This window comes from Atractosteus spatula, chromosome 2 (assembly GCF_055471065.1).
Source record: "Atractosteus spatula isolate fAtrSpa1 chromosome 2, fAtrSpa1.hap1, whole genome shotgun sequence".
In the NCBI taxonomy this organism is placed as follows: Eukaryota; Metazoa; Chordata; class Actinopteri; order Semionotiformes; family Lepisosteidae; genus Atractosteus; species Atractosteus spatula.
In genome coordinates, this window is record NC_142707.1 from 77,382,629 (window position 1) to 77,404,906 (window position 22,278).

The window sequence follows — 22,278 nt, forward strand, 5'->3', positions numbered from 1 at the left end:
TCGCTGTGGATGTGATTCAGAATAGGACATTATCAGTCAGCACAAACACATGGTAAATCCTTCTGTTTGTTTGCACCTGATTGATTTTAGATTGTGAATTTTAAGATATTTCTATATAGTAATTTAGCATTTTGGATTCTACTCCTTTGAAGTATTGCAGATCATTAACTTTAAGGTTTCACCTTCATCGAGCATTTAAGTCAGATATTGCCTTCGTGTAGACTGTGTTCAACAACAGATCATCTTTAAGAGAGTGGACTGTAAAGGTTCATTCGAAAGTCAGTTCTTGATTAACACTTCACCGCTGCTTTCATGGATTAAATTTGTGTAACATTTGAAGTACGTCATGCATGCTTCCAATAGGTTAGGTGTAATTCAAGCAATCTAAACTTGATAAACCACCTTCTCCTGGACCTGTTCTTTTCACAGGAGTCGCAGTTTGGGAACCTGCCCTTGAAAGCTCAGTGTTCAGAGAGATCAAACTCTCTCCACTGTGAAAACGGAGAGGTAGAACGCCAGCTTGCCACTGCGGAGCGGGAGGTCACACAGTTCAATGAATTCCTGAAGCAAAACACACAGAAGTACACAGAGGAGATTAAAAAACTGGAAGAAAAGGTGACCATGATTTTCTTGCTTTAAAGTGGAGCTGACTTAACCATTTTCTTATGGTCCGTTGCATTGGGGTTTTGAATGAGCTCTCGAACACTAGAACCAGTCTAGCTATGACTGGGTGTTTTTTATTTGCCTAGTCTTTACTATTAAGTAATCCTGCTGTTAGCAATGTCATTGTCATCATATTTCAAGTGTGTCTGTGTGCTTGTGATGGATGTGATACAAGGAAGTTTCATGATATGTTTTTATGATACATGATATTTCATGATATGTTGCATGATATGAGTATTATATTGTTACATGTTATTGTTACAATATATTGTTTCATGACTATTATATTGTTACAAAACAGAGGGTGCAGGAAATGATAAAAACCTGAGTGGTATATAAAATGTGAGGCACGTAGACACAGCGCTGGTGGAAGAGTAGTAAAATCCAAGTTAAACCTTGAACAGAAAAATGCATTTACAATGAACAATAGCACACAACTACACAACATTAAACATTACACTGTATTCAAAACTATGCTTTTCAGAGACCTAAGTACTATAGCCCTACAAACACAAAGTTCTACCCTTGTAATCTGAAAACCTCCCTTCCGTCAATAAATGGAAATGTAGCTCCCTATTCTAAAAATGCATCGCCAGAATAGGAGAGAACGTTCTTAGCCTGAGGATTCCACAATAAAGATGATCAGAATTCCCTAAAATAAACAGGATACAAAAAGCTGTCTGGCTACATCATTTTTTACAAATAGTAATAAAGTTGAGAAGTTGAATAATAAGACCTGCAAATGTTAGACTGTAATAATCCTAGATTGTAACGATATTCTCCTCATGTTTTTTCTGTTAACTTCTTATTCTTTTCTTTCTTAATTGGTACCTCAATAAAGATGATAAATTGAGTTGGAAATATACAGTTTAAAATACAGGCTGTTCTTTTATTCAATACAGCCATTTAAGGTACTGCAAACCATGTGACATGACAGAAGCTTTATGTTCTATATTGTAGCAGTTTGTCACAGCTTAAATTAAACTTACTGTAACTGCTTTAAAACTATGAGGAATGTTGTAAATTCTGAATATATTCCTAACACGTCTCAAATTGCGCCCACATCTACTGTGCTTCTGTGCAATTGTTATGTCACTCAATTACAAAGGTGCAACAACTGAATTTAAATGTTTTTCAAGCTTTGTGAAGTGTTACAGTTTTGTAGAGAGTGTTTCTCAGAATTTTCTGAATACCTTTGCCCATTTTCGTGTTTTGTAGTTGAAGACAAGAGACAAATATATTAGCAGTCTGAAGAAGAAATGTCAAAGGGAAAGTGAACAAAGCCAGGAAAAGCAGCAGCGGATAGAGACGCTGGAGAAATACCTGGCTGACCTTCCCTCCCTGGAGGATGTTGAGAACCAGGCACAGCAGGTAAAGTCATGAACAAACTGGAGCCCACAAGCCTGGAGGGCATGTCAGGATAAAGCAGACAGCTGCATTGATTCCGAATGGCAGTAGTCATAACTGTGCAAGTGGCTCTTAGCAAGGGATGTGTCTGCCTGGCATGCAAGCAGCTTCAGTTTTGCAGTCTGTCAAAGTGTCATCACTGATGCCTAAGACACAGTAACAAGGAACTGTTGTTATTTATGGTGTCATACACAGCTGGTTACTTTCACCTTTTGCTCTGCAGCATACAGTAAATAGTGCACTTAATTGCTTAGTACTTTATTATAAAATTCTATTGAAAATGTTCACAACATGAAAATACCTTTTTTATGTTTCCTGATTCTTTAAGGATGTATAGATGTATTTCTGCCTTCCTTACTATATTGGGGGGCTTTACTTTGGACCCTGATACCCACGATGAGGGGTGGTTATATATTCAGTCTGTCCCTCTCATTGACGTTACACTTCAGCTTTATGTCACAGATTTGTACTGTACTTGATCTCAGAGCCCACTTTGCTGGCGTTCACACTCTTGTAATGCAGCTTTGCACCACCAGAAGTCAGCAAATATATTAGCAGTCTGAAGAAGAACTCATGACATTTTTGTTGCTTTGAGATGCAAATTGTTTTAACCTCATAGGGGAGAGGACATCCCTAGGCAGCCCCGTTCTGCCTGTGTCCTTCTCCTAAACCGCGGACGGTTGTGAGTCCTTCTCGATGGAGCCGCAGCTGCGCGGTGAAAGTGGGCTTGTGTTTTCTGCGCCACAGCTGGCGATGCAGCAGGGGAAGGCCGGCGAGCTGCAGGGCAAGGCCAGCGAGCTGGAGCAGAGGTTGCGGGAGAGCCAGCGCCTGCTGCAGGAGAAGGAAGACCTCTTGGAGAGCCAGAGGAGGAAGGAAAAGGAGCTTATTGCTGCTGTGCAGAGGTACGGACTTCCTGAGTTTGCAGTCACTTTTCCACCCGAGCAGTGTCACCTCAGTATAACAGCCTGTCACAGTGCAGAATTGATGACAACAACTATCAAACACCGTGCATTTCCCAAACCAACCAGCTGGGGGCAGGGTAGACAGCCGAATGCTACAATGACATGGTGGACAGATTTAGAAAAGGTGAAACTCAGTCAACGCTTCAAAGTCATAGATGTTGCTGAATCTAACTTGTGCGGATGGCTTAAGGACAAACTCCAAAGGCCGATTGTTTCGGGTACAAAATGCGTTGGATTTGAGCATACAGGTAGAAAAAAATTAAAAAGCACTGTAGAGGTCGAAATGATTTTAACCGACACTTTAGGAGGTATGTGTTGGGTTTCTATATGTAGTGAAAGGAAATCTAGAGATCATGTAGAATATTTTTTAAAGTAGCACTTTTTTAATTACGTTTGATGATATGAACTATGCTATACAGTGCCTTACTGAAGTATTCACTCCCTTCCAGCATATTACATTCCATTCTATTGACTTACAAATGACGCCTACACTTCTCTAGAGTGAGTATTTTTAATCAAAACATGAATGCTCAAACTAACCACAATTACGGGTGACAGGTCTTAAATGTCAGCAAAAAAGTGGCAAAGGAAAATCAAAAGCTAAAATATGATGATTGCATAAATATTCAACCCTTTGCCATGGCAACCCTAAATGAGTTCAGGCATACAAAATTACTTTGAAAGGTTGCACAATTAGTTGAATGGCCACTGTCTGTTTGTAATAATAGTGTTCACATGATTGCAGAACAAATACACTTGTCTCTTTGAGTTCCATGTTTATTAGCTTGCTGTTGTTAGAGCATTTACAGTGTGCAAACTCCAGCTGTTAAACGCATTTGCATTTTAATCGAAAATATTGAATTTATATAAATATTTTAACCTGTTCAATCTATTAGATGTATTATTAAATTATTTTTATCTATTTAAAATATTCATCATCTTTTAAAACAGAAAAGCTGTGATACATGCACATAATGTCGGTACTTGTATTAACATGAACCACAGCTTGCTGTAGCTCTGTATATTGAATCCGGTCCACATCACAAGGTGAGAAACATGTCAAGCCCTTGGCTCTTTCCCTCGGCTCTTCCCCTCAGGCCACAGCGCCAGTCTGTCTGTCTGAACTGGGCTGCGGTCTAACAGGGCTCGACAGGGCTTGACACTCACGTCGAGCCCTGTCAAGCCCTCGGCTCTTTCCCTCAGGCCGCAGTGCCAGTCTGTCTGTCTGAACTGGGCTGCGGTCTTGTGAGTGTCGAGCCCTGTCAGGCCCTCGGCTCTTTCCCTCAGGCCGCAGTGCCAGTCTGTCTGTCTGAACTGGGCTGCGGTCTTGTGAGTGTCGAGCCCTGTCAGGCCCTCGGCTCTTTCCCTCAGGCCGCAGTGCCAGTCTGTCTGTCTGAACTGGGCTGCGGTCTTGTGAGTGTCGAGCCCTGTCAGGCCCTCGGCTCTTTCCCTCAGGCCGCAGTGCCAGTCTGTCTGTCTGAACTGGGCTGCGGTCTTGTGAGTGTCGAGCCCTGTCAGGCCCTCGGCTCTTCCCCTCAGCCTGCAGTGCCAGTCTGTCTGTCTGAAATGGGCTGCGGTCTTGTGAGTGTCGAGCCCTGTCAGGCCCTCGGCTCTTCCCCTCAGCCTGCAGTGCCAGTCTGTCTGTCTGAACTGGGCTGCGGTCTTGTGAGTGTCGAGCCCTGTCAGGCCCTCGGCTCTTTCCCTCAGGCCGCAGTGCCAGTCTGTCTGTCTGAACTGGGCTGCGGTCTTGTGAGTGTCGAGCCCTGTCAGGCCCTCGGCTCTTTCCCTCAGCCTGCAGTGCCAGTCTGTCTGTCTGAACTGGGCTGTGGTCTTGTGAGTGTCGAGCCCTGTCAAGCCCTCGGCTCTTTCCCTCAGCCTGCAGCAGAAGGTGGAGAGGTGCCTTGAGGACGGGGTGCGGCTGCCCATGCTGGACACGAAGCAGCTGGAATCAGACAATTTCCGCCTCAAGGAACGACACAGCCAGAACATTGAGGTACAGTGTTTACACTCGGGGTGAGGACTCGCAGGGTGGCTCGACCCTTTGGGCATTAAAAACGTGTGAAGAAGCACTAATCATAGGTTGAAAATGGTGCACTCACAAGGTTTAGAAATTCAGTTTTGTCTTGTGATATGGCCTCATGATCATTAAGGCTGAGGATTTTGAATGGTAACCTTGCTTCTGAAACACAGCTAAGCGTCAGTACCATGCCCAAAGAAGACTCCACAGTCGAAGTGTTGTTTCTTTTCTTCTCTGTTCAGCAGGAATAAACCTTTACTTCAGTCAGTATGCTTATTTGTGACTTTGTTGTAATCTTTGTGTTCTTGTTTTTCCACCCAGATTATAGACAATCAAAAGAAGCAAATAGAAAGGCTCACTTCAGAACTGACTGTAAGTAGTTGCTAAATGCACCTGCTTTGCTGCACCTAAACATTCAGCCTTACGAGAGAGTATTGTCAGCAGTGTTATCTGTGAAAGCTGCATCAATTCCTGTGCTGTTGGGACTGTGGGCTTGCAGAGTCAAAACAATCAGATAGTCTGATAACACCCATTTCAGAGAATACATATTCTACATGTCATAATCATCTCTTTTCTCAAAAGTGTTTTCACTGTCACAGTAATTGAAACAATTGTTTTACAAGACAAACACAATGTCATGTACAGAAGGAACCTACAGTAAAAGTGGAACCCTGTGCCATGTGAACATTAATTATGTGTAGTTAGAGATGTACTGGATACAGATTAGAGTGGAACTACTACTTATAAAGTCCATCATTTTATTACGTATACAGGATCTCCAGACCTTTAGACTGAAACTGAGTTCAATTTTGTATTTTTGGACTATATAATAATAAAAACAACATAAAAAATTAAGTGTGCATTGCAGAGAACATTGAAGTTATTTATAATTTAGAATGTATAAATTAAATTTAAAAAAAAGAATTTCAGTGTTTCACATCACTATCTCCAAAAAAAAACTTCCTTCTACTGTATATCTGGATGTCATTTGTGGTTGACATGCTGACCATTTATACATATCTGCGATTGCACAGCATGTCAAATTTTTTAAATAATTCCACTTGCAATGGATAAGGTGTTAAGCTTCCTTCCTACCACTGTTATCCATGGGTGTGTACGCAGTGTGCTGAGATATTTTAACACAACAGAACTCATAACATGCAGCTTGTCTCATGTGGGCTGGGTTAAAAAAAGGAAATTACAAATCCGAAGCTGCTGTATTTTAGCTGATGCCTTAAGCAGCTTACATTCAGAATTCTAACAAATTGTTCAAAAGGCAGCAGTGATCTTAATGTATTAGCATAGTAATACTATGTATAATACCAGTACATAAAAATCCGGATTGCAGTTTTCTTTATTCACATTAGATATTCACAAATATGTCCAAATTGTGGACAGTTTTGAAGTTCAGACAGCTGGATGCGTGTATTGTGTTACAACATTTAAAACTTTGACCCAAGTATTGGAAGACTTTGAGGAAACCCGGTTTTATGAGGTTTAACCCAAAATCTACAGCATGTCTCCATGATACATTGAAAAAAATTCCCCCGCAAATATGCATTTGAACTGTTCTCTAGACATCTACTGAGGACTTTCCCACAGTGATTCTCTTACGTTGACACAATGTTGCCCATTGTGTACAATGCACACAGTGCTTAATGAGGGGTATTTTAATGTGAGCTGTTAAAGGTAGAGGAAGATGCAAATGTTTTTATGTTACAGTAAACCTTTGGCTTAATGGACTTCTGATTTAGTGGACAAAATATGCTAAAAGGGAATTTGGCTCTAAAATCAGAAATTCCTCGATAACGGACAGTAAATTTTAAAAATAAATCAATAAATAATACGGTATATTTGTACAACACACCTTTTTGTGGTTAAAGGCATGAATATCGGTGGTGCCCTATAGGGTAAGGTTGTTGGTACAGGGTGTAACTATAATTGTTTTGTTTCATCATGGGACTTATTTGTGTTGTGAGGGAATAAAGTTGTATGAGTGTGTGTGTTTGTCAGCACTTCAGCAGCTGTACCACAGACACAGTTCAAGTCAGGAAAGTTAACGTTGCACAACGTTGCAAGGGTGGTCCTTATTGTGGAAGTAACCCTGTATGAAAAAATAAAACCTTCAGGTGAATTGCTTACAGTGGATGTTGTTTCTGTTTTTTAATGAAAAAAAATATATTTTAGGAAACACATTAAAATGTCAACAATAAAATCAATACTAGATTAAGTTTTAAATTCAGAGATATCAGTAGTGTGTGTTTTGTATACTATAATATTTTATACAGTATATATACGGTTGTTAAAGACTGAGTTTATTCCAGTTGTTAAGAAAATAAGACAAAGATCCAGAAGGCACATATTTATTATTTCTGTATATATATTTTATCACTTAATTCTATTCTGTTCCTACTTAGGCTTCAGAGAAGAAGCTATTACAAGAACGGGCTGCTTCCCAGGAGCTAAGGAAGCAGCTGGCCGAGAAGGAAGACACCTTGAGGCAACTGTCTGAAGTGCTTGAAGAGGTGAGCGGACTGTGTGTGCGCAGTGCTGAAGATACCGCTTTGTTTAGAGGCATGTGTGGGAACTACACCTGCTTCTTGTATTACTGTGTCACGACTCTGATGCACAGCACTATCACAGTGTGCCATGTACTATTCCATCATGACATCATCTTGCATTACACACCCTTTCTCCTTCTGTTTGCAGTTGTGACTGTACTCGATTAACTGTGACAAAACTGTGGATTCTGTTTAAGAACTGTTTCACCTTCACATTGTACCTTCCAGACAGGGTGATCTGGGTGTTTCCATGCTAGTATACCTGGTAATGAAAAGTGCTTTAGAAGGATCACAGACAAGAGGAAGTCATTTGGTTTATCTAGATATTCAAGTGGTTTATGAATTAATACAGTAAAAACTCGATTAACAGATTTTTTATTTAATGGACAGTCTCCAATATTCCTGATTTTTGTCTAGAGCCAAGAAATACTGGACATTTGGTAAGTCAATCGACAGTGTTCATTAAACCCAAATATGTCCGATATTTAATTTAATTCAATATATTTTATATAGCGCCTTTCACAACAAGGTTTGCCCCAAGGCACTTAACAAAACTGTGTGACAGTACATGACATTACAATACAGAAAGAGAAAAAGCCAGAAGACAACGGAGGAGAGGAACCAAAAACTCCACTGTAAGGAGGAAAAAAAACCTCTAGGGGTCCAAGGTCAACTGGCTGCCCAACCCCTCTGGGCATGCTAACATTCTACAATTCTAGAAAAGTGCTAAATGTGGAGTATTAAGTCTTCCATCATGTCCTTCTGTGTGCCAGTACTCCATGCAGTTCTCTGTAGACCAGCAAATCCTCCTAAACGATAGCTGTATTCGCAATGTTCCTCTTGGATCCAAGGCAGTGTTGCAGTATCCAACTAAAGATGGTTTTCAGCTCGGGCACCATCCGGACATGTGGGGAGGAGAATAGGATAGTTTGGTCAGAACATGTATCTACCTGGAAGGCCAACACTGAGACACACAATGGCAAGTACAGCAGCACCAGCAGCCATGGTTGCAGCAGGCTATAATGTAAGGTGTGAGTAGGCTAGGCTGAGGTAATAGGTCTTCAGTCTGGATTTGAATACTGACTCTGCATCCCGAATATGGGGTGGGAGACTGTTCCATAAGCTAGGGACCCTGTAGCTAAAGGCTTTACCATCAGCTGTTACATGTGGAATAAGAAGAAGACCTGCATTCTGTGATCTAAGTGAGTGACTTCGATTGTATACATTAATCAGCTTTATTAAATAGACATGCCTGACTTCTGAGAGCCTTATATGTAAGTAAAAGAATTTTGAAGTCTGTCCTGTACCCAACAGGAAGACAATGGAGAGAGCCAAGTATAGGTGTTATGTTGTCGTACTTTCTACTCCTTGTAACAATTCTAGCTGCTGCGTTTTGATTTCGCTGTAAGGTGCGATAGTTGCTCCCTGATAGTAAGCCATTACAGTAGTCTAATCTGCTGTGTACAAGAGCATGTATTAGTTTCTCTATGTGTCTTGAGTGGAGAGAAAGTTTTGCAATGTTTCTTAACTCCAGGAAGCACGCCTTTGGTACTGCGTTAACATGAGAGTTAAATGAGAGCCTTGTGTCTAAGATGATGCCGAAGTTACGTGCCGAATCTTTGAGGCAAAATTTTAAACCCTCAGAGGTGAATGCTGAGGTTATAACAGTCCTATCCGCACTGCCTCGAAACAACAGAACCTCAGTTTTATCAGAATTGAGTGACAAAAGGTTTTCACACAGACTGTACTTCATTAATGCAATTAGCTAAAGTTACAGTTGATGAGTTGTCGTTAGGTGTAAATGAAATGTATATTTGAGTATCATCAGCATAGGAATGAAAGTTAATATTATGCTTTCATATTATTCTACCTAGCGGCAACATGTACAAAGGGAACAATACTGGTCCGAGTACTGATCCCTGTGGTACCCCAAATTTGAATGGTGACAGTGACAAAGCAGTAAAATTATTAGATATTTGAACATAGTGAAAATGATTAGTTAAATAGGAGGTAAACCACTTAAGGACGGTTCCACATAAGCCAACCTCGAACTCAAGCCTTTGTAACAAAATACAGTGGTCGACAGTGTAGGCAGCAGTAAGATCTAGGAGCACAAGCACTGTTGCATTCCCCGCATCAGTAGCTAACAGAATATCATTTACGACTCTTGTTAATGCAGTTTCAGTGCTGTGGCCTGGGCGGAAACCAGAATGGAATTTCTCAAGTATATTATTTGAATCCAGATAAGACTGAAGTTGGGTCACAACTATTCTCTCAAATATTTTAGATAAAAATGGAACATTTGAGACAGGTCTGTAGTTTTTAAGAACTTGTGAAACCATTTTTGGTTTCTTAAGCAGCAGTCTAACAACTGCTACCTTGAATTGGTCAGGTACAACGCCTGATGCAAGGGACATGTTCATTATACTAACTGTAGGTCCTGCCAGTACTTCAAGGGAATCTTTAACTAGTTGGGTGGGGATGGGATCTAGCAGATAGGTGGTAGATTTTGTCTTAATTAATAACTAATTGAAAAACACTTAAAAGGTGCACACATTGTTTTTGTACAAGACTTCTTTGCGGCCTGTTTGATTGTGTTTGAAGTCTGATGTTAATTTTACTGAAGTCCATGAAAATGTCACTACTAAAGTTAGCTGGTACTGTTGAACCTGCCTTATTTGTTAGATGAGCTATCGTCCTAAATAGGTAGCGAGGGTTATTTTTATTGCTTTCTATAAGTTCAGAGTAGTAAGCTGAACGAGCTCTTTATAGGGCTTTCTTATACTGTTGCAGGCTATCAGTCCATGCCGACTTGAATACTTGCAAACCAGTAGACCTCCATTTGCGCTCTAATTTGCAGCACTCCTGTTTAAGGGATCGTGTGTGATCATTAAACCATGGAGAGTGTCTAGTGGTTTAAGAGATTTTACTGTTACAATTAACAGTAAAAACAATATACAGTGCATAATTCTGCCTATTATGAATTCAATTAGATAGATAGATAATACTTTATTAATCCCGTAGGGAAATTGATGAATTCACGATCATTACAGATTACTGAATATGACAATGATGTTGTGGCAAAATATACTGTGAATGCTCCAACAAGGAAGACACAAGATGTGTACAACAACAGCCATTTTCAATACAGTGTTGCATTTAATAAATTTCAAGTAAAATAATAATGTAGCAGTGCTTATTACCATACTTTGTAATATGCATATTTATGCAAATACATTAAACACTTGTGATATTGGAAAAACTGCGTGTCATATGCATCTTTGCAGTCTCACTGGCGTACAGCACGTCTAGTCTTTGCAGTTATATAGAACAGTATTTCTCATTTTTAATTCATGGTTTCATTCATTGTATTGCTAAGTATAGTATTATTGTTTTAATTAAAGTGACTATGGACATTATAAGTGGTCATCATGTTTGCCAGTAGAATATGTACCATTTACTATACTGTTGTGCAGTGTTGTATCACTTTGTTATGTAATAATTGCCAGTATCAGACAACCCTTCCCCACTATTAGTCTATTCAATTAAGTTTTATTAATTACATTTGTAATAGCTATTTATACCAGGAATAACCTATTTACAAATGCATTTCAATTGAAAAGTTATACTACCCAGCATCTATTTTTTCCCCTTATTTTATAAGTTTCAGTACTGGAAATATAAAATGGTTTACCTTAATACAGCTAATAGACAACATATTCCAGTAAGTACAGAGTAGACGCAGTTTATAAAAAATTGATTTTATACATAGTAATGCTGACAAAAGCGATTAAAAAGTTAACCAAAAATAAATAAATTGAGTATTTTATGTTAGAGATTTAAAGGTGAGAGGAAAGTAGTAGTAGCCTATGAAATCAATTAAACTGATTTTTTAATGGAGAAAAAAGATAATTTCCTCTATATTTTTTAGTGTTCCAATGTCTCAAACATGTAACGCTCAGTAAAATTAGCAGATCTTAGCCCGATATGACACAGGTGCTGTGGGGTTGATGCCTCATAAATATTTCAAACCAATCAATACATACATGAATAAATCTCTTTCAGAAGTATGCTCTGATCACTCAAGCTGCAGTGGCGTTGCCATTTCACTCCGGGTATCAACACACACTAATAATGGCTCATGGTTTATTAATAGGGAACAGAAACAAAGACCCATTGACTCCTTAAGCAAACATTTGCTGTTACCACAGGCCTGAATATCACCACCACGTCTTAGGAAATAATGAACCTGTACTTATGCCTTGCACAGGTCTGCACACTGGTCAGACCAGTTGTATGTTTGTATCCGTGCGAGGCTGTCTATAGCATCGCACATGTCATTGTACGCAAATCGCTCTATGTAATTGAAGTAGTAGTGATATGACTGATACGACTGATGAGTATTGCTTCTGATATACTAAGAACAGAAACGGAAGAGTGGAATTTACTCTGAAGGTTACCAACACTACTCTAATGACCAGGCAATCAGGACCATGGATTCACATCTCAAACAACAAACAACTAATGTATTCCTCAGCCAAGTTCTTAAATTATTACGGTACTAATGATCCACCATAGGAAACCAAACATTTAGGGAAACACTTTTTTTTCCTTGCAGTGCCTCATAATGGCATTTCTGACACTTCCAGTTTGCAGTTCTCTGACCTGTTGACCTGTTCTCCTCGGTAGCGTTATTCCACTGAATCTGTACCGTATACGGCTTTTCTCCAGCTCCCGGTAGATTGGCAGGTTTGCAATCCCCTGGCTTTGCTTCTTGCACAGTGTCTGCTTTCAACCCCTCACTGTCAGAATCTAAAAAAGACATTAATAGGGCAAGTGCAGCTATGGCCTGTCACCGGCCTTTCTGAGGAAAACCTTTAGCCTTCTGAGTGGAAATATATACAATATACAATAGGTTAAAATGGAATTCAGTAAAGTACTCGTATTGCTGGCAGAGGGTTTCCTTTTAAACCAGTTGTATCTAAATTAAAGTGCTGCCATAAATGCTCAAAATCATTTTGTTTTAGAATTTGTAGCAGGCTGGAAACGCATTTCTAAAGATAACAGACTGAACTGAAAAATAAGTTTGGTACAGCAGAGGTGAAAGATACTGCAATCCATTCATCATTTATTCTGTGAGCTACATAAAGAGTACATTTGAGCATAATCAGCATTAAAAACTAAAGCTACAATTTAGCAGCACAATCCACTAGGGGAAAGCACATAAATATTAAAAAGAATTGAACTAAGAATAGAACTTTGAACAACCTCTCATGTCAAACAAGTTGGAGGAGAATTGGCTACAGACAATGCAGTCTAGAGGATAAAATCTAAGCATGGCACCTGTGTTATCTATTGATATGATTCTAGTCTCATGTAGTACTTCATTCACACATTATGTTGCTGTTTCAGATTAAACCATGGAAAGTGTCCACCATGCTTTACATTTTTGACTATATTGCCACTGAAATAGTATAGGAGGCTTACTCCTTCACTAGTTTAAGATCTAAGTTAGAAGCTCATCATTCATTCTACTTACAGCTTCTTTTTCTTTGTGCTGGCTTTTTCTGGTGTTGAATGTTGTATTTTAGTACATTTGGATATGTTTGTACATTAATAGTAATGATTTAAAGGCATGATATCTGTAAACCAATTCACTGTCTTGTCTCTAGAAGATTGTTGGAATAGCCAAGACAGCGAGGGGACTTCAAGAATAAATCAACCATGTTGATAATTTCAGAACAAACAGCTTGAGGATTTACACAGAGATATGACTTTGGCAGCTGCCATTCCCTCAGCTCAGATAATTCTTTGAAGTTTCATCTAAAAATACTTCATGAAACCCAGTTGTAATGCTGTTGAAATAATGTCTTGGTAGATATGCTAATTAAAGTAGTTACTTTTTTAAAATGTAGACCGAACATCAGAATACATTTGTAAAATATTTACTCTTTTTTTCAGTTCTCTGTTGCAACTTGATCCCCATACTGTACCTTTGAAGTGACACACTTATCTTAACTTAAAAACTTAAATATAATAACTTTTGAATCAAAGTTGATGGAATTATTAATTGTAGCGATTTTGATTTTTGTTTCAATCTCCTTTAAGCAGCACGTTCCTGGGCAGGTCTTACTTAAAGATGGATGATACCATTGTCCCACTGAAATAAATGTATCAAAGTATTTTTTATTCATTGCTGGGTCCATTTGATGTCTGCCTTCTGCACTGACCATGGCACTTTATTTGGGATGACATTGTGGTGGCTGCTGAAGGTCTGACCACTGTCTCTCTCTGCCTTCGACACCAGAACCAGAACCAAAGACAGGCGGTGCAGGGGTCACGCAGCCTGGCGGGTGGCCAGCGGCACGCGGAGCAGGTCCGCAGCGAGATGCCTGCCGCTGTGGGCCAGCTGCTGAAAGAGATGTCCCTGTGTCTGCTGGACCTCAGGGCCCTGTGCAGCATCCTCACCCAGAGAGCTCAAGGCCAGGAGCCCAACCTCGCTCTGCTCCTGGGAATAAAATGTAAGTTCTGACCCCTCTGCACGTTTCGTTCCATGTCAGACAGCAGCCTAAAAAAAGATTCAGTGTATGTTCTTATACTGGATGTCTGCTGAAGAAAATATAGAGGGATAATGCAGTTGTTCTGTGCTTTTGTGTTCTAAGGCTGTTCCTGTGTCAATTTATAGGAATTATTGAAAATGAATAATATACTGTACAACAAGCATGCTAGCCTTTGACATTCTTCAGTTATTTATGTACAGAAAAGACCAAGAGCAGTTATGAAGATTAACTTTGGGTACCTGGAGTTAAAAAATAAAAGATTGTTGTGATGGTTGCAAGATAACTTTTGGGTTATTAATCAGAAGCTAAAAATAACCAGTTTCAAGTCTCATTTTGTCATAAATGCAGTTATACACTGAAATGTTTTCACAGTAGTTTCGACAGCTCAGATTTCTTCACATCCTGCATAGACTTTAAACAGAGTTTGACTACAGTTCCAAACAACAGTTTCAGAGAACTAATTCCCACCAGACAGATGTAGAAACTGCAGTAACGAAATGTTAAAGGAAAGAAGAGGATACACACTTATAAACTGTTACCTATTGGACTGTTACCTATTGCTTTTTTGATGTATTTTAAATTTTATATACCTGATGGATGTATGACTCTTCATGGATATACATCTTTGAAAATTACTTTTCAAAAAAGCATCCTGCTGTTGAAATTAATATAAGTCTAGTTCCACCACACTAGAAAAAACCTCACATATGCTCATTTGTAGTGCTTACTAGGTCTGTTTTAAACTGTCTTTGTTGTCTTTTAACAGCAATGAGTTGCTCAGGTGAAGAAAATGAAAATGTTGGCACAGAAGAGAGTCTCAACGCAAAGCTTAGTGAAGTGTGTCAGTTACGGAAGGACATTGATGAATTGCGGACTATAATATCAGACCGCTATGCTCAGGACATGGGAGACAACTGCATTACTCAATGACACTTTGGTGCCTCTCTGCAATAATGAACTGTGTTATTTAACGCTGCTTTGTCACACTTCCCTGCAGTTCCATTACAGAGCCATTGTGGAAGATGGCAACTTATAAATGAACCGAAGGGGAAATAGCTTTGGGTTTCTTGTCGTGATGCTTTATTTAAAGTTACACGTTATACAGAAAAAGACAGCTTACTGTGAAGCTAGACTCAAATGTATCTACTCGCCAGGGATTTCTTCAACTACTGAATGTAGGACCAAGCTGTGAATTCATTACATAGGAGCCCTTCTGTTCCGAATTTCAGTATTAATGTTATTTTTAATCTGGAGATCTAAATGTCTTTGTTCTTTAATTTAAAGTTCTTTGAGTTTTTAAAGATTTAACAATCCCCATCTTTTATGCATGATCTTGGGGTGTCTCATAGGACATGTGGCTGAGGTTCTGAGTTTTAAATGGGCTCTTTGGTTTACTTGACACCTTGTGAGGGTAGCCCAGAGGAATTTGACCTACAGTGCTGCTTTTTGAAGTGCCTGGACTTTTGAGATACAGAAGCATGTAGTCTTTAATCGGCCTAATTACTTTCAAAATCCTTCATGTTCTTCCACTTTAATTTTGTTCAATAGCAGGACTTTCAAGGGATAGGACTGTCTAGCTTAAGACCCGAGCAGGCTGTTCACAATAAAAGGTTAGTGTGCTGCTGGTCAACAGGGTGCTGAGTGATCCACTTCTCTTAACTTCTGCAGAGCTACAGCTCTTCTTGCCTGCCTAACGCATTTATTCCTCGTCATGTTTTTAGGAAAGGATTAGCACAGCATTTTGGTTTTTGTTCGTTCCTCAAACTGCAGTAAAAAGTGGTCTTCGATCACCATTGTAATTTTCTCCAAGAATGCCAGTCAGCACTCAATCTAGCATCTGAAATAAGCATTTTATTATTTTAAAAAGCATTATAGAGTGACAGGAATGGAGGTTGTTGAAAACAAATATGAAGTTACAGAGTGGATAGTAAAGAAGACTGATCTCACTTGCCATTCAGCAGACATTTAGATAAAGGATAATAAGGGGTTAATCACTATATACATCACAGTTAAGCCATAGACCACATTGCAAGAATTTTAGGATCTTAAGAAGTGAAAATCAAGCACATTTCTAGAAAAGTTTCAGCCACTTATTTTTATAAGCACATTACTAAGAATGTCTATCACTTATCTAATTGCATTATTAAGATGAAGTACATTACCAACACCTGAATCCATCTGCATGCATTAGACAGAAACCAGCTTTACCTTGTGTTGGAATGGACAACTAACAAGTAATGTTAGATAATGGTTTTTTTTTACTGTATCACCTTGAGTCCATGAGGTAGGCATTCACACACCACCCTTAGGTAAGAAGCTTTTTAACAATATTGTTTTTATAGATTATGGAAAGACCTGAACAATGACTTGGTGAACTCTTTCACATGGAACCATACCTACATTTTGGCACAGCTGTGAAGATTTAACTAGAATACTTAATTCAGTGAACAGTATGTTATTTTTATTTGTGTTTGCTTATTCCCATTTTAATAATTCACAGTGCACACATTGCTATAGAGCAACCTTTATCCTGGCTTTAATGTTATGTAGGCATTATGTCCTATAGACATGAAAAATGTGATTTACAAACCTTGAGCAGGCTTTTAAAGAAAGGTACTTATTCTCCTACTTGAAGGTTAATGCATTATGAATGAATTCCACAGACTTTAACAGACAGTTCACAGAATGTGGTCTAAAACCCTCTTAGAACTGTTTGAAAAGGCAAAGGCCAGTCTTCAGTTTGCTAAAATTCTTGCTTTAAATTAGTATTGCCATATTATGAGATTAAAAGTTTGAAATTTCCTGTTATAGTTACACACAGCGCAAGTAAAAGAAACCAAGTCTACTGCTTTTATTGGCTTGTTCACATTCTATTGTCTGCTCTGTGTTGGGAGAAAATGCATTTTATACTCTGATAATTCTAAAAACATCTTTTTTTAGACTTTCTAATTTAGGGTTATTTTATAACCTACATTTACATTTATCTGTCAGAAGTGATGTAAGGTGATCCTTTCTATAAATATAAAGACAGAAAGATGATTTAATTCAGTCCCCTTACAGTATTGTTAAACTTACCACTGAGTCAGAACAACCTGTCTTTTCAATCCAGATTCCTAAGCCACTCCATGTAAATGACTCAGCACGCCAGCCAAAGGTTAATTATGTCAAGAACATAAGGTTACAAATGAGAGGACGCCATTTGTCTTATTTAGTAAATATCTTATTAATAATTAAGATTTTATGTATCATTTCACTGTAGTAGATTAACTTCTAAATATGTTAAGGACTATAAATATCCCACAGTACCATGGACAAAAAATAGGACATATTTATATATTGATTACTTAATTTTAATCCCTGTCATGGTAGTGGCTTGATCTAGTGTTAGTTGAACTGAAAAGCTGGTTCAAACATGTTGTTCTGATTCACTTAATGTCACAGTGGCCTCAGTCACAAATATTGTGAACCAACATTACAAGCTTAGAAAAGCACAAGTTTGGGTTTGAAATGTGTGATTATTGTTTCATGTGCTTGGCTGTGTGCTGGCGGGAAAGTCTTGTATTATAGGAAAGCATTTGACTTGTTTGTAAAAAAAACGTAACATTTTAAACTTTTAAAATTCGGTAATGACAACCCACATGCTATGTGTTATAGCATGTATAATTCCAACAGGAAAAACAAAACAATATTTGTTATTTGACACCTGTATCAAAACTTATATTTTGATTTTTTTTCTATTTCTAAAACACTTCAGTGAACATTGTCTTTTAGATGGATGACCCCTTCTAAGACAATTTTGATATATAGTGGGATGGGTTTTTAAAGTGGTTCCAGAGCTGGAAAATTTGTGCATAAAAGAAGTGTTAAGAATTGTTAAACATTTGCTGATTAATTATTGCTTTATACAGCATTAGAAAACAGTAAAGTGAGGGTCGGGCTACAGGCTTCATACTTTCAGAATATTCTAAAGGTTTTAAACTTGCATCATCACTGGTATTACTGAGAACAGTGGAACAGTGAAGTGTGTTCATTTTAGACAGGACTGTCTAAAATGTTTAGTGTAAAATAAATGTAAATTAGGGGGTTTGTAAAGCAGTTTACAGAAAATACATTTGAAATGTGATTTTTTGTTTGTTATCCTGAAGATGTCTACATCTCTAAGACAAATATAAAGATCTATGCAGGCATGATGAAGGATGGAACGGTTACATTGCTTAGTAATAGGTAAGAAACAATATTGATTTAACAAAGACCTGATGCTCAGTTTGAGTTCATTTTTTCTAGGTTTGGGGTAACTTGAAAGCTTGTTTTGTCTTAAAATCAGAAATCCAAGACACCTTCCGTTCTTAGTGAGCAGCCATCTATGGCAGATTTCATATGTAGAAAATCAATGGACATCGAATGTTGATCAGCCAAAACAAAGCACCCTGGTATCTATAGTATATCTATAAACTACACTGGATCAATCAAGTGGCTATACCCAATTTCATCTGCTTTCATCTTTGGAGAATGTGGAATTCTTCTAATGTGGGGAAAAAGACTTAAAAGTCTTTTTCTAAAGTCTTTTTTAAGTCTTGTTTTGTGAAGTTCTGAATAGAGAAGTTTCTGCCGAATTGATAGTTGAGTTTCTCAAGCAAAAACATGTTACAGAATGCTGTGATTTAATTTTTCAGTAAGGAATAAAATCTATGCAATTCTATCCATCTAATTAATCTTACAATAGCTGAAGAACAGCTGAAATCTGTAATTAATTGTCCTTTGTGCCTTGTCAGAAATCCAAACTTGCTTATCCAGCATCTAGAGTGCAAGAAAAATTCATATTTCCAAAAGCCATATTTTTTCAAGCTGAACTTGCAAAAGATGTAATGTAAAATGTCAAAACACTGCATTCATACCTCAGTGATGTATACAATCGTAAGAAGGCCGCAAACCAACATGTATGTTTGTCCAGAAAATGCTGCGAGGGTAATCTGTAATAGCATGCATTGCATACTTTGACTCAGGTTTATATGAAATGTTTAGTGCCCAGTAAGAAAGTATTTAAGCTGTACAAAAATAATGCATTTTGATAGTTTATTTTTTTAAGTGTCACACTGTACATAGAAAAAGCAAAGGGAAATGTGTGGTTGTCATGACCGACTCCAACAGTGCACAGCTGGACAGGTGTAGAGGCCACTGGATGGCTTCTAATGTGATTTTGTATTGTTTTAACTTTAAGTATTTGGGTTTGCAGCTAGGTTTTATGAATGCCAAAGTTATATTTATATAAACAACCTTCTAAAAATATTAACTACTTGTATTTTTTCATGGAACCTTGCTTTTGCTCTTATTTGTATAGATGTTAATAAAATATTTTTTTACAACTTGAAGTTCACTTTTGGATTTGTTTTTCTCTCAATTTTATTAATTTTTGTGTTGTATTTTTTATAGACTTAAAACGACTGTGTGATTCATGATAATGAATCTTGACTATAAGTGAGATATGGCCAAACTGTACAATTAGAGCTGACCGCACGTAGTAGGAGCAATCCGCGACTCAAACCAGACTATGACACACCAAAAGATACACCAACAGTCCTCAGTGAGATGAGGCCTCAGTCCTTTACTTTGAAGACCTGTCCAGATGGAAGGAAAACGTCACAGTTTTCCTCCATGAACACTACTGTATGTAGCGCAGCAATCCCACATTTTCTTCATGCCAAGAATCCTCTACCGTTTGGGAATTGCATTGAGGCTTCACAGAATGCTTTAATTTTGTGCCATTCTCTATGTTTTGGAAGTAGAAAAGGCAAGGGCGCACTCAGCTTGTCAAGCAAGAGTGTAGTCCTGTAGTCTGGCTAGCACTTGTGAGTTTGAAGTGATGCCAATCAGATGCAATCAGTGCAGTCTGTAGAATGGCAAGTAGCTCAACAGAAGCTGTGCAAAGGAGTGTATTTAAGGGCTTTGTGCCACAGGTGGGTATAAAAGAATAGACTAATGCTATGATTGATTACACTATTGAAACATAAATGAATATCAATTAGCTCCTGCAATGCTTCAGTATCTAAAATTATCATCAATGTTTGGACAGATAATATTCAACTTTTGCCTAAAAAAAATTCCACCATAACCTTGGAGGGTGTGCATCTTGAGAAAAGTGCATTATCTACTGTATGTATTTACATGCAGTACATCCTATCAGTGATTAGACTATGTGACAAAGATATTCTTTACCAGCCTTAAATAGAGGGAACGTATTGGAAGGATGATCTAAATAACATAACTACTTCCGCACAGGTAATGACTTAGAAATGACTACTAAGTGTTGATAAATGTATGCAGCAGAGAAGAGACAATAAGCCCATGAAATACCTGCTATACAGGATAACATTCCTGCATAACATGAATCCAAAGGCAAGTCCACATTATGGTGCCTTAAACAAATAAATGAAAAAAAAAACTTAAAAAAAAAATCTTGAAATGTTTTTATTATCAGTACTGAAGTATTACTTATCATTATCTGAATCTGTGCTTTTATTGTAGCCATTCTTAACTACAAAAAGGTTGTATTTGATAGGCAGTCTAGCGTTGTTTTGAAGCCTCTAAATTCATAGCTTCTGGCTCATGCATTCAAAAACCCTCTTGTGGACACTGCTGGTGTACTCTTAAGGAAGGCACTTTATTCCATTTTCTTCAATCCTGCCAGCTGTATAAATGGATGCCATCAATGGATTGATGGACCGGCATTCCATCAAGGGGAAAGTCACATACTCTCATCCCAATGAATAATATAGAAAGCTCAGGCCAGTTGAATCTCACTAGGCTTGAATATGAATATTACAGCTTTCATATGAAGCTGTAACATATTTCATATTTCCAATTTCAGAAGCTTCCACAAAAAAAAGAGATTGCATCTCCTCTCCTGGCCACAACAAGTTTCCAGTAACTTACAGTCCTACTTCTGTTGTTCTGTCTTACACAGTTTTTACTCACACTGTTCTATTCTCCTTTAATGATTCAATTGTTTAGTCTGAAGCATGACTTTACAAGAGGGATATGCTTTCAAATACATTGCTTAGTTTAACGGTTAGCGTAGCTAAAACAGAAGTGAACCATCCTGACATTGTGCTGCATGACATGAAAGCGAAAACAGGCCTGCTGATTGATATAGCCATTCCAGACGACTCGAACATCATGATGAAAGAAATTGAGTAAATACTTGGAAATTGAGATCAGCAGGATGTGGATTGTGAAGACGAGAGTTGTGCCAGTCATAGTTGGTTCGCTAGGGCCACTCAAAAAGGGATTTGATCATAACCTTTCGTTGCTCCCAGGCCAGCCATCAGCAGGCGAAGTGCAGAAGATCGCACTAATGGGCACTGCACACATCCTTCGTAAGGTGCTAGAGTAAATCACTTCGATCTCTTGTTGAAATCTGGATTTACAAGATACCGCTGAAAAATATCTGGTGAGAGGAAAAAGAAGTAATAATAATAAAATAATAATAATAATAAAATGCTGTTCTGGACACTCCACTCAAAGTGCTTGTGTTGAATGCTGACACCCGAGCCACAGGCTGTAGACCTTAGCCAGCATATCTTGCACTTCAGGAGTGTCCGTTTCACTGATCTGCCACAATTCAATTGAAGAACCCCTCCAGGATGCTAAGATGTACTGGTGGACCTACTGTAGTCCTAGAACCTCGTCCTTCACAAAGGTATTAGTTTCCTATCTTCACTTCTGCTGCTCATGTGGAAGAGAGAGGTGGAACAGATTTCTCTTCCTTGCCAGTATAAACTCATTACTTTCATCCCCTGACACTCTAAACCGGGCTCTCTGCTTCATGGCCAGTCTTCCCTTTCTGAGGAAGAAACATATTCCACACCAACGCTGGGACTGTGGCACATTCAATCAGACTCCCGCAGTCTCACAGTCAATAAAGGCAGATGTGTAAAATTTCAGTGATGGAAGAAGCTTTAACTAAGCCTCAGCTTATTCCATCACAGCGCTTTACAGGTGGATGATGCAACAGCACCCATAGTGTGCCAGTACGCTCCCCACACACCAGCTATCAGTGTGGAAGATAGAGTAATGAAGCTAGTTCCTAGGTGGGGATTATTAGGAAGACA

General features: G+C 38.5%; 1 protein-coding gene across 3 annotated transcripts in view; it reads left to right on the plus strand.

The window, feature by feature from the left end:
* The window catches only part of cep85l (centrosomal protein 85L), a 91,214-nt gene extending 71,675 nt beyond the window's left edge, over positions 1-19,539 (plus strand). For all 3 annotated transcript variants that reach the window (XM_088928556.1, XM_088928547.1, XM_088928538.1), the window contains 8 exons: positions 430-615; positions 1,882-2,034; positions 2,818-2,972; positions 4,908-5,025; positions 5,371-5,421; positions 7,467-7,574; positions 13,918-14,131; positions 14,937-19,539. In XM_088928556.1, the coding sequence (XP_088784682.1) occupies positions 430-615; positions 1,882-2,034; positions 2,818-2,972; positions 4,908-5,025; positions 5,371-5,421; positions 7,467-7,574; positions 13,918-14,131; positions 14,937-15,100 (1,149 nt within the window). In that variant the 3' untranslated portion in view covers positions 15,101-19,539. The remainder of the gene's footprint in view (positions 1-429; positions 616-1,881; positions 2,035-2,817; positions 2,973-4,907; positions 5,026-5,370; positions 5,422-7,466; positions 7,575-13,917; positions 14,132-14,936) is intronic.
* Positions 19,540-22,278: the final 2,739 nt, after the last annotated feature.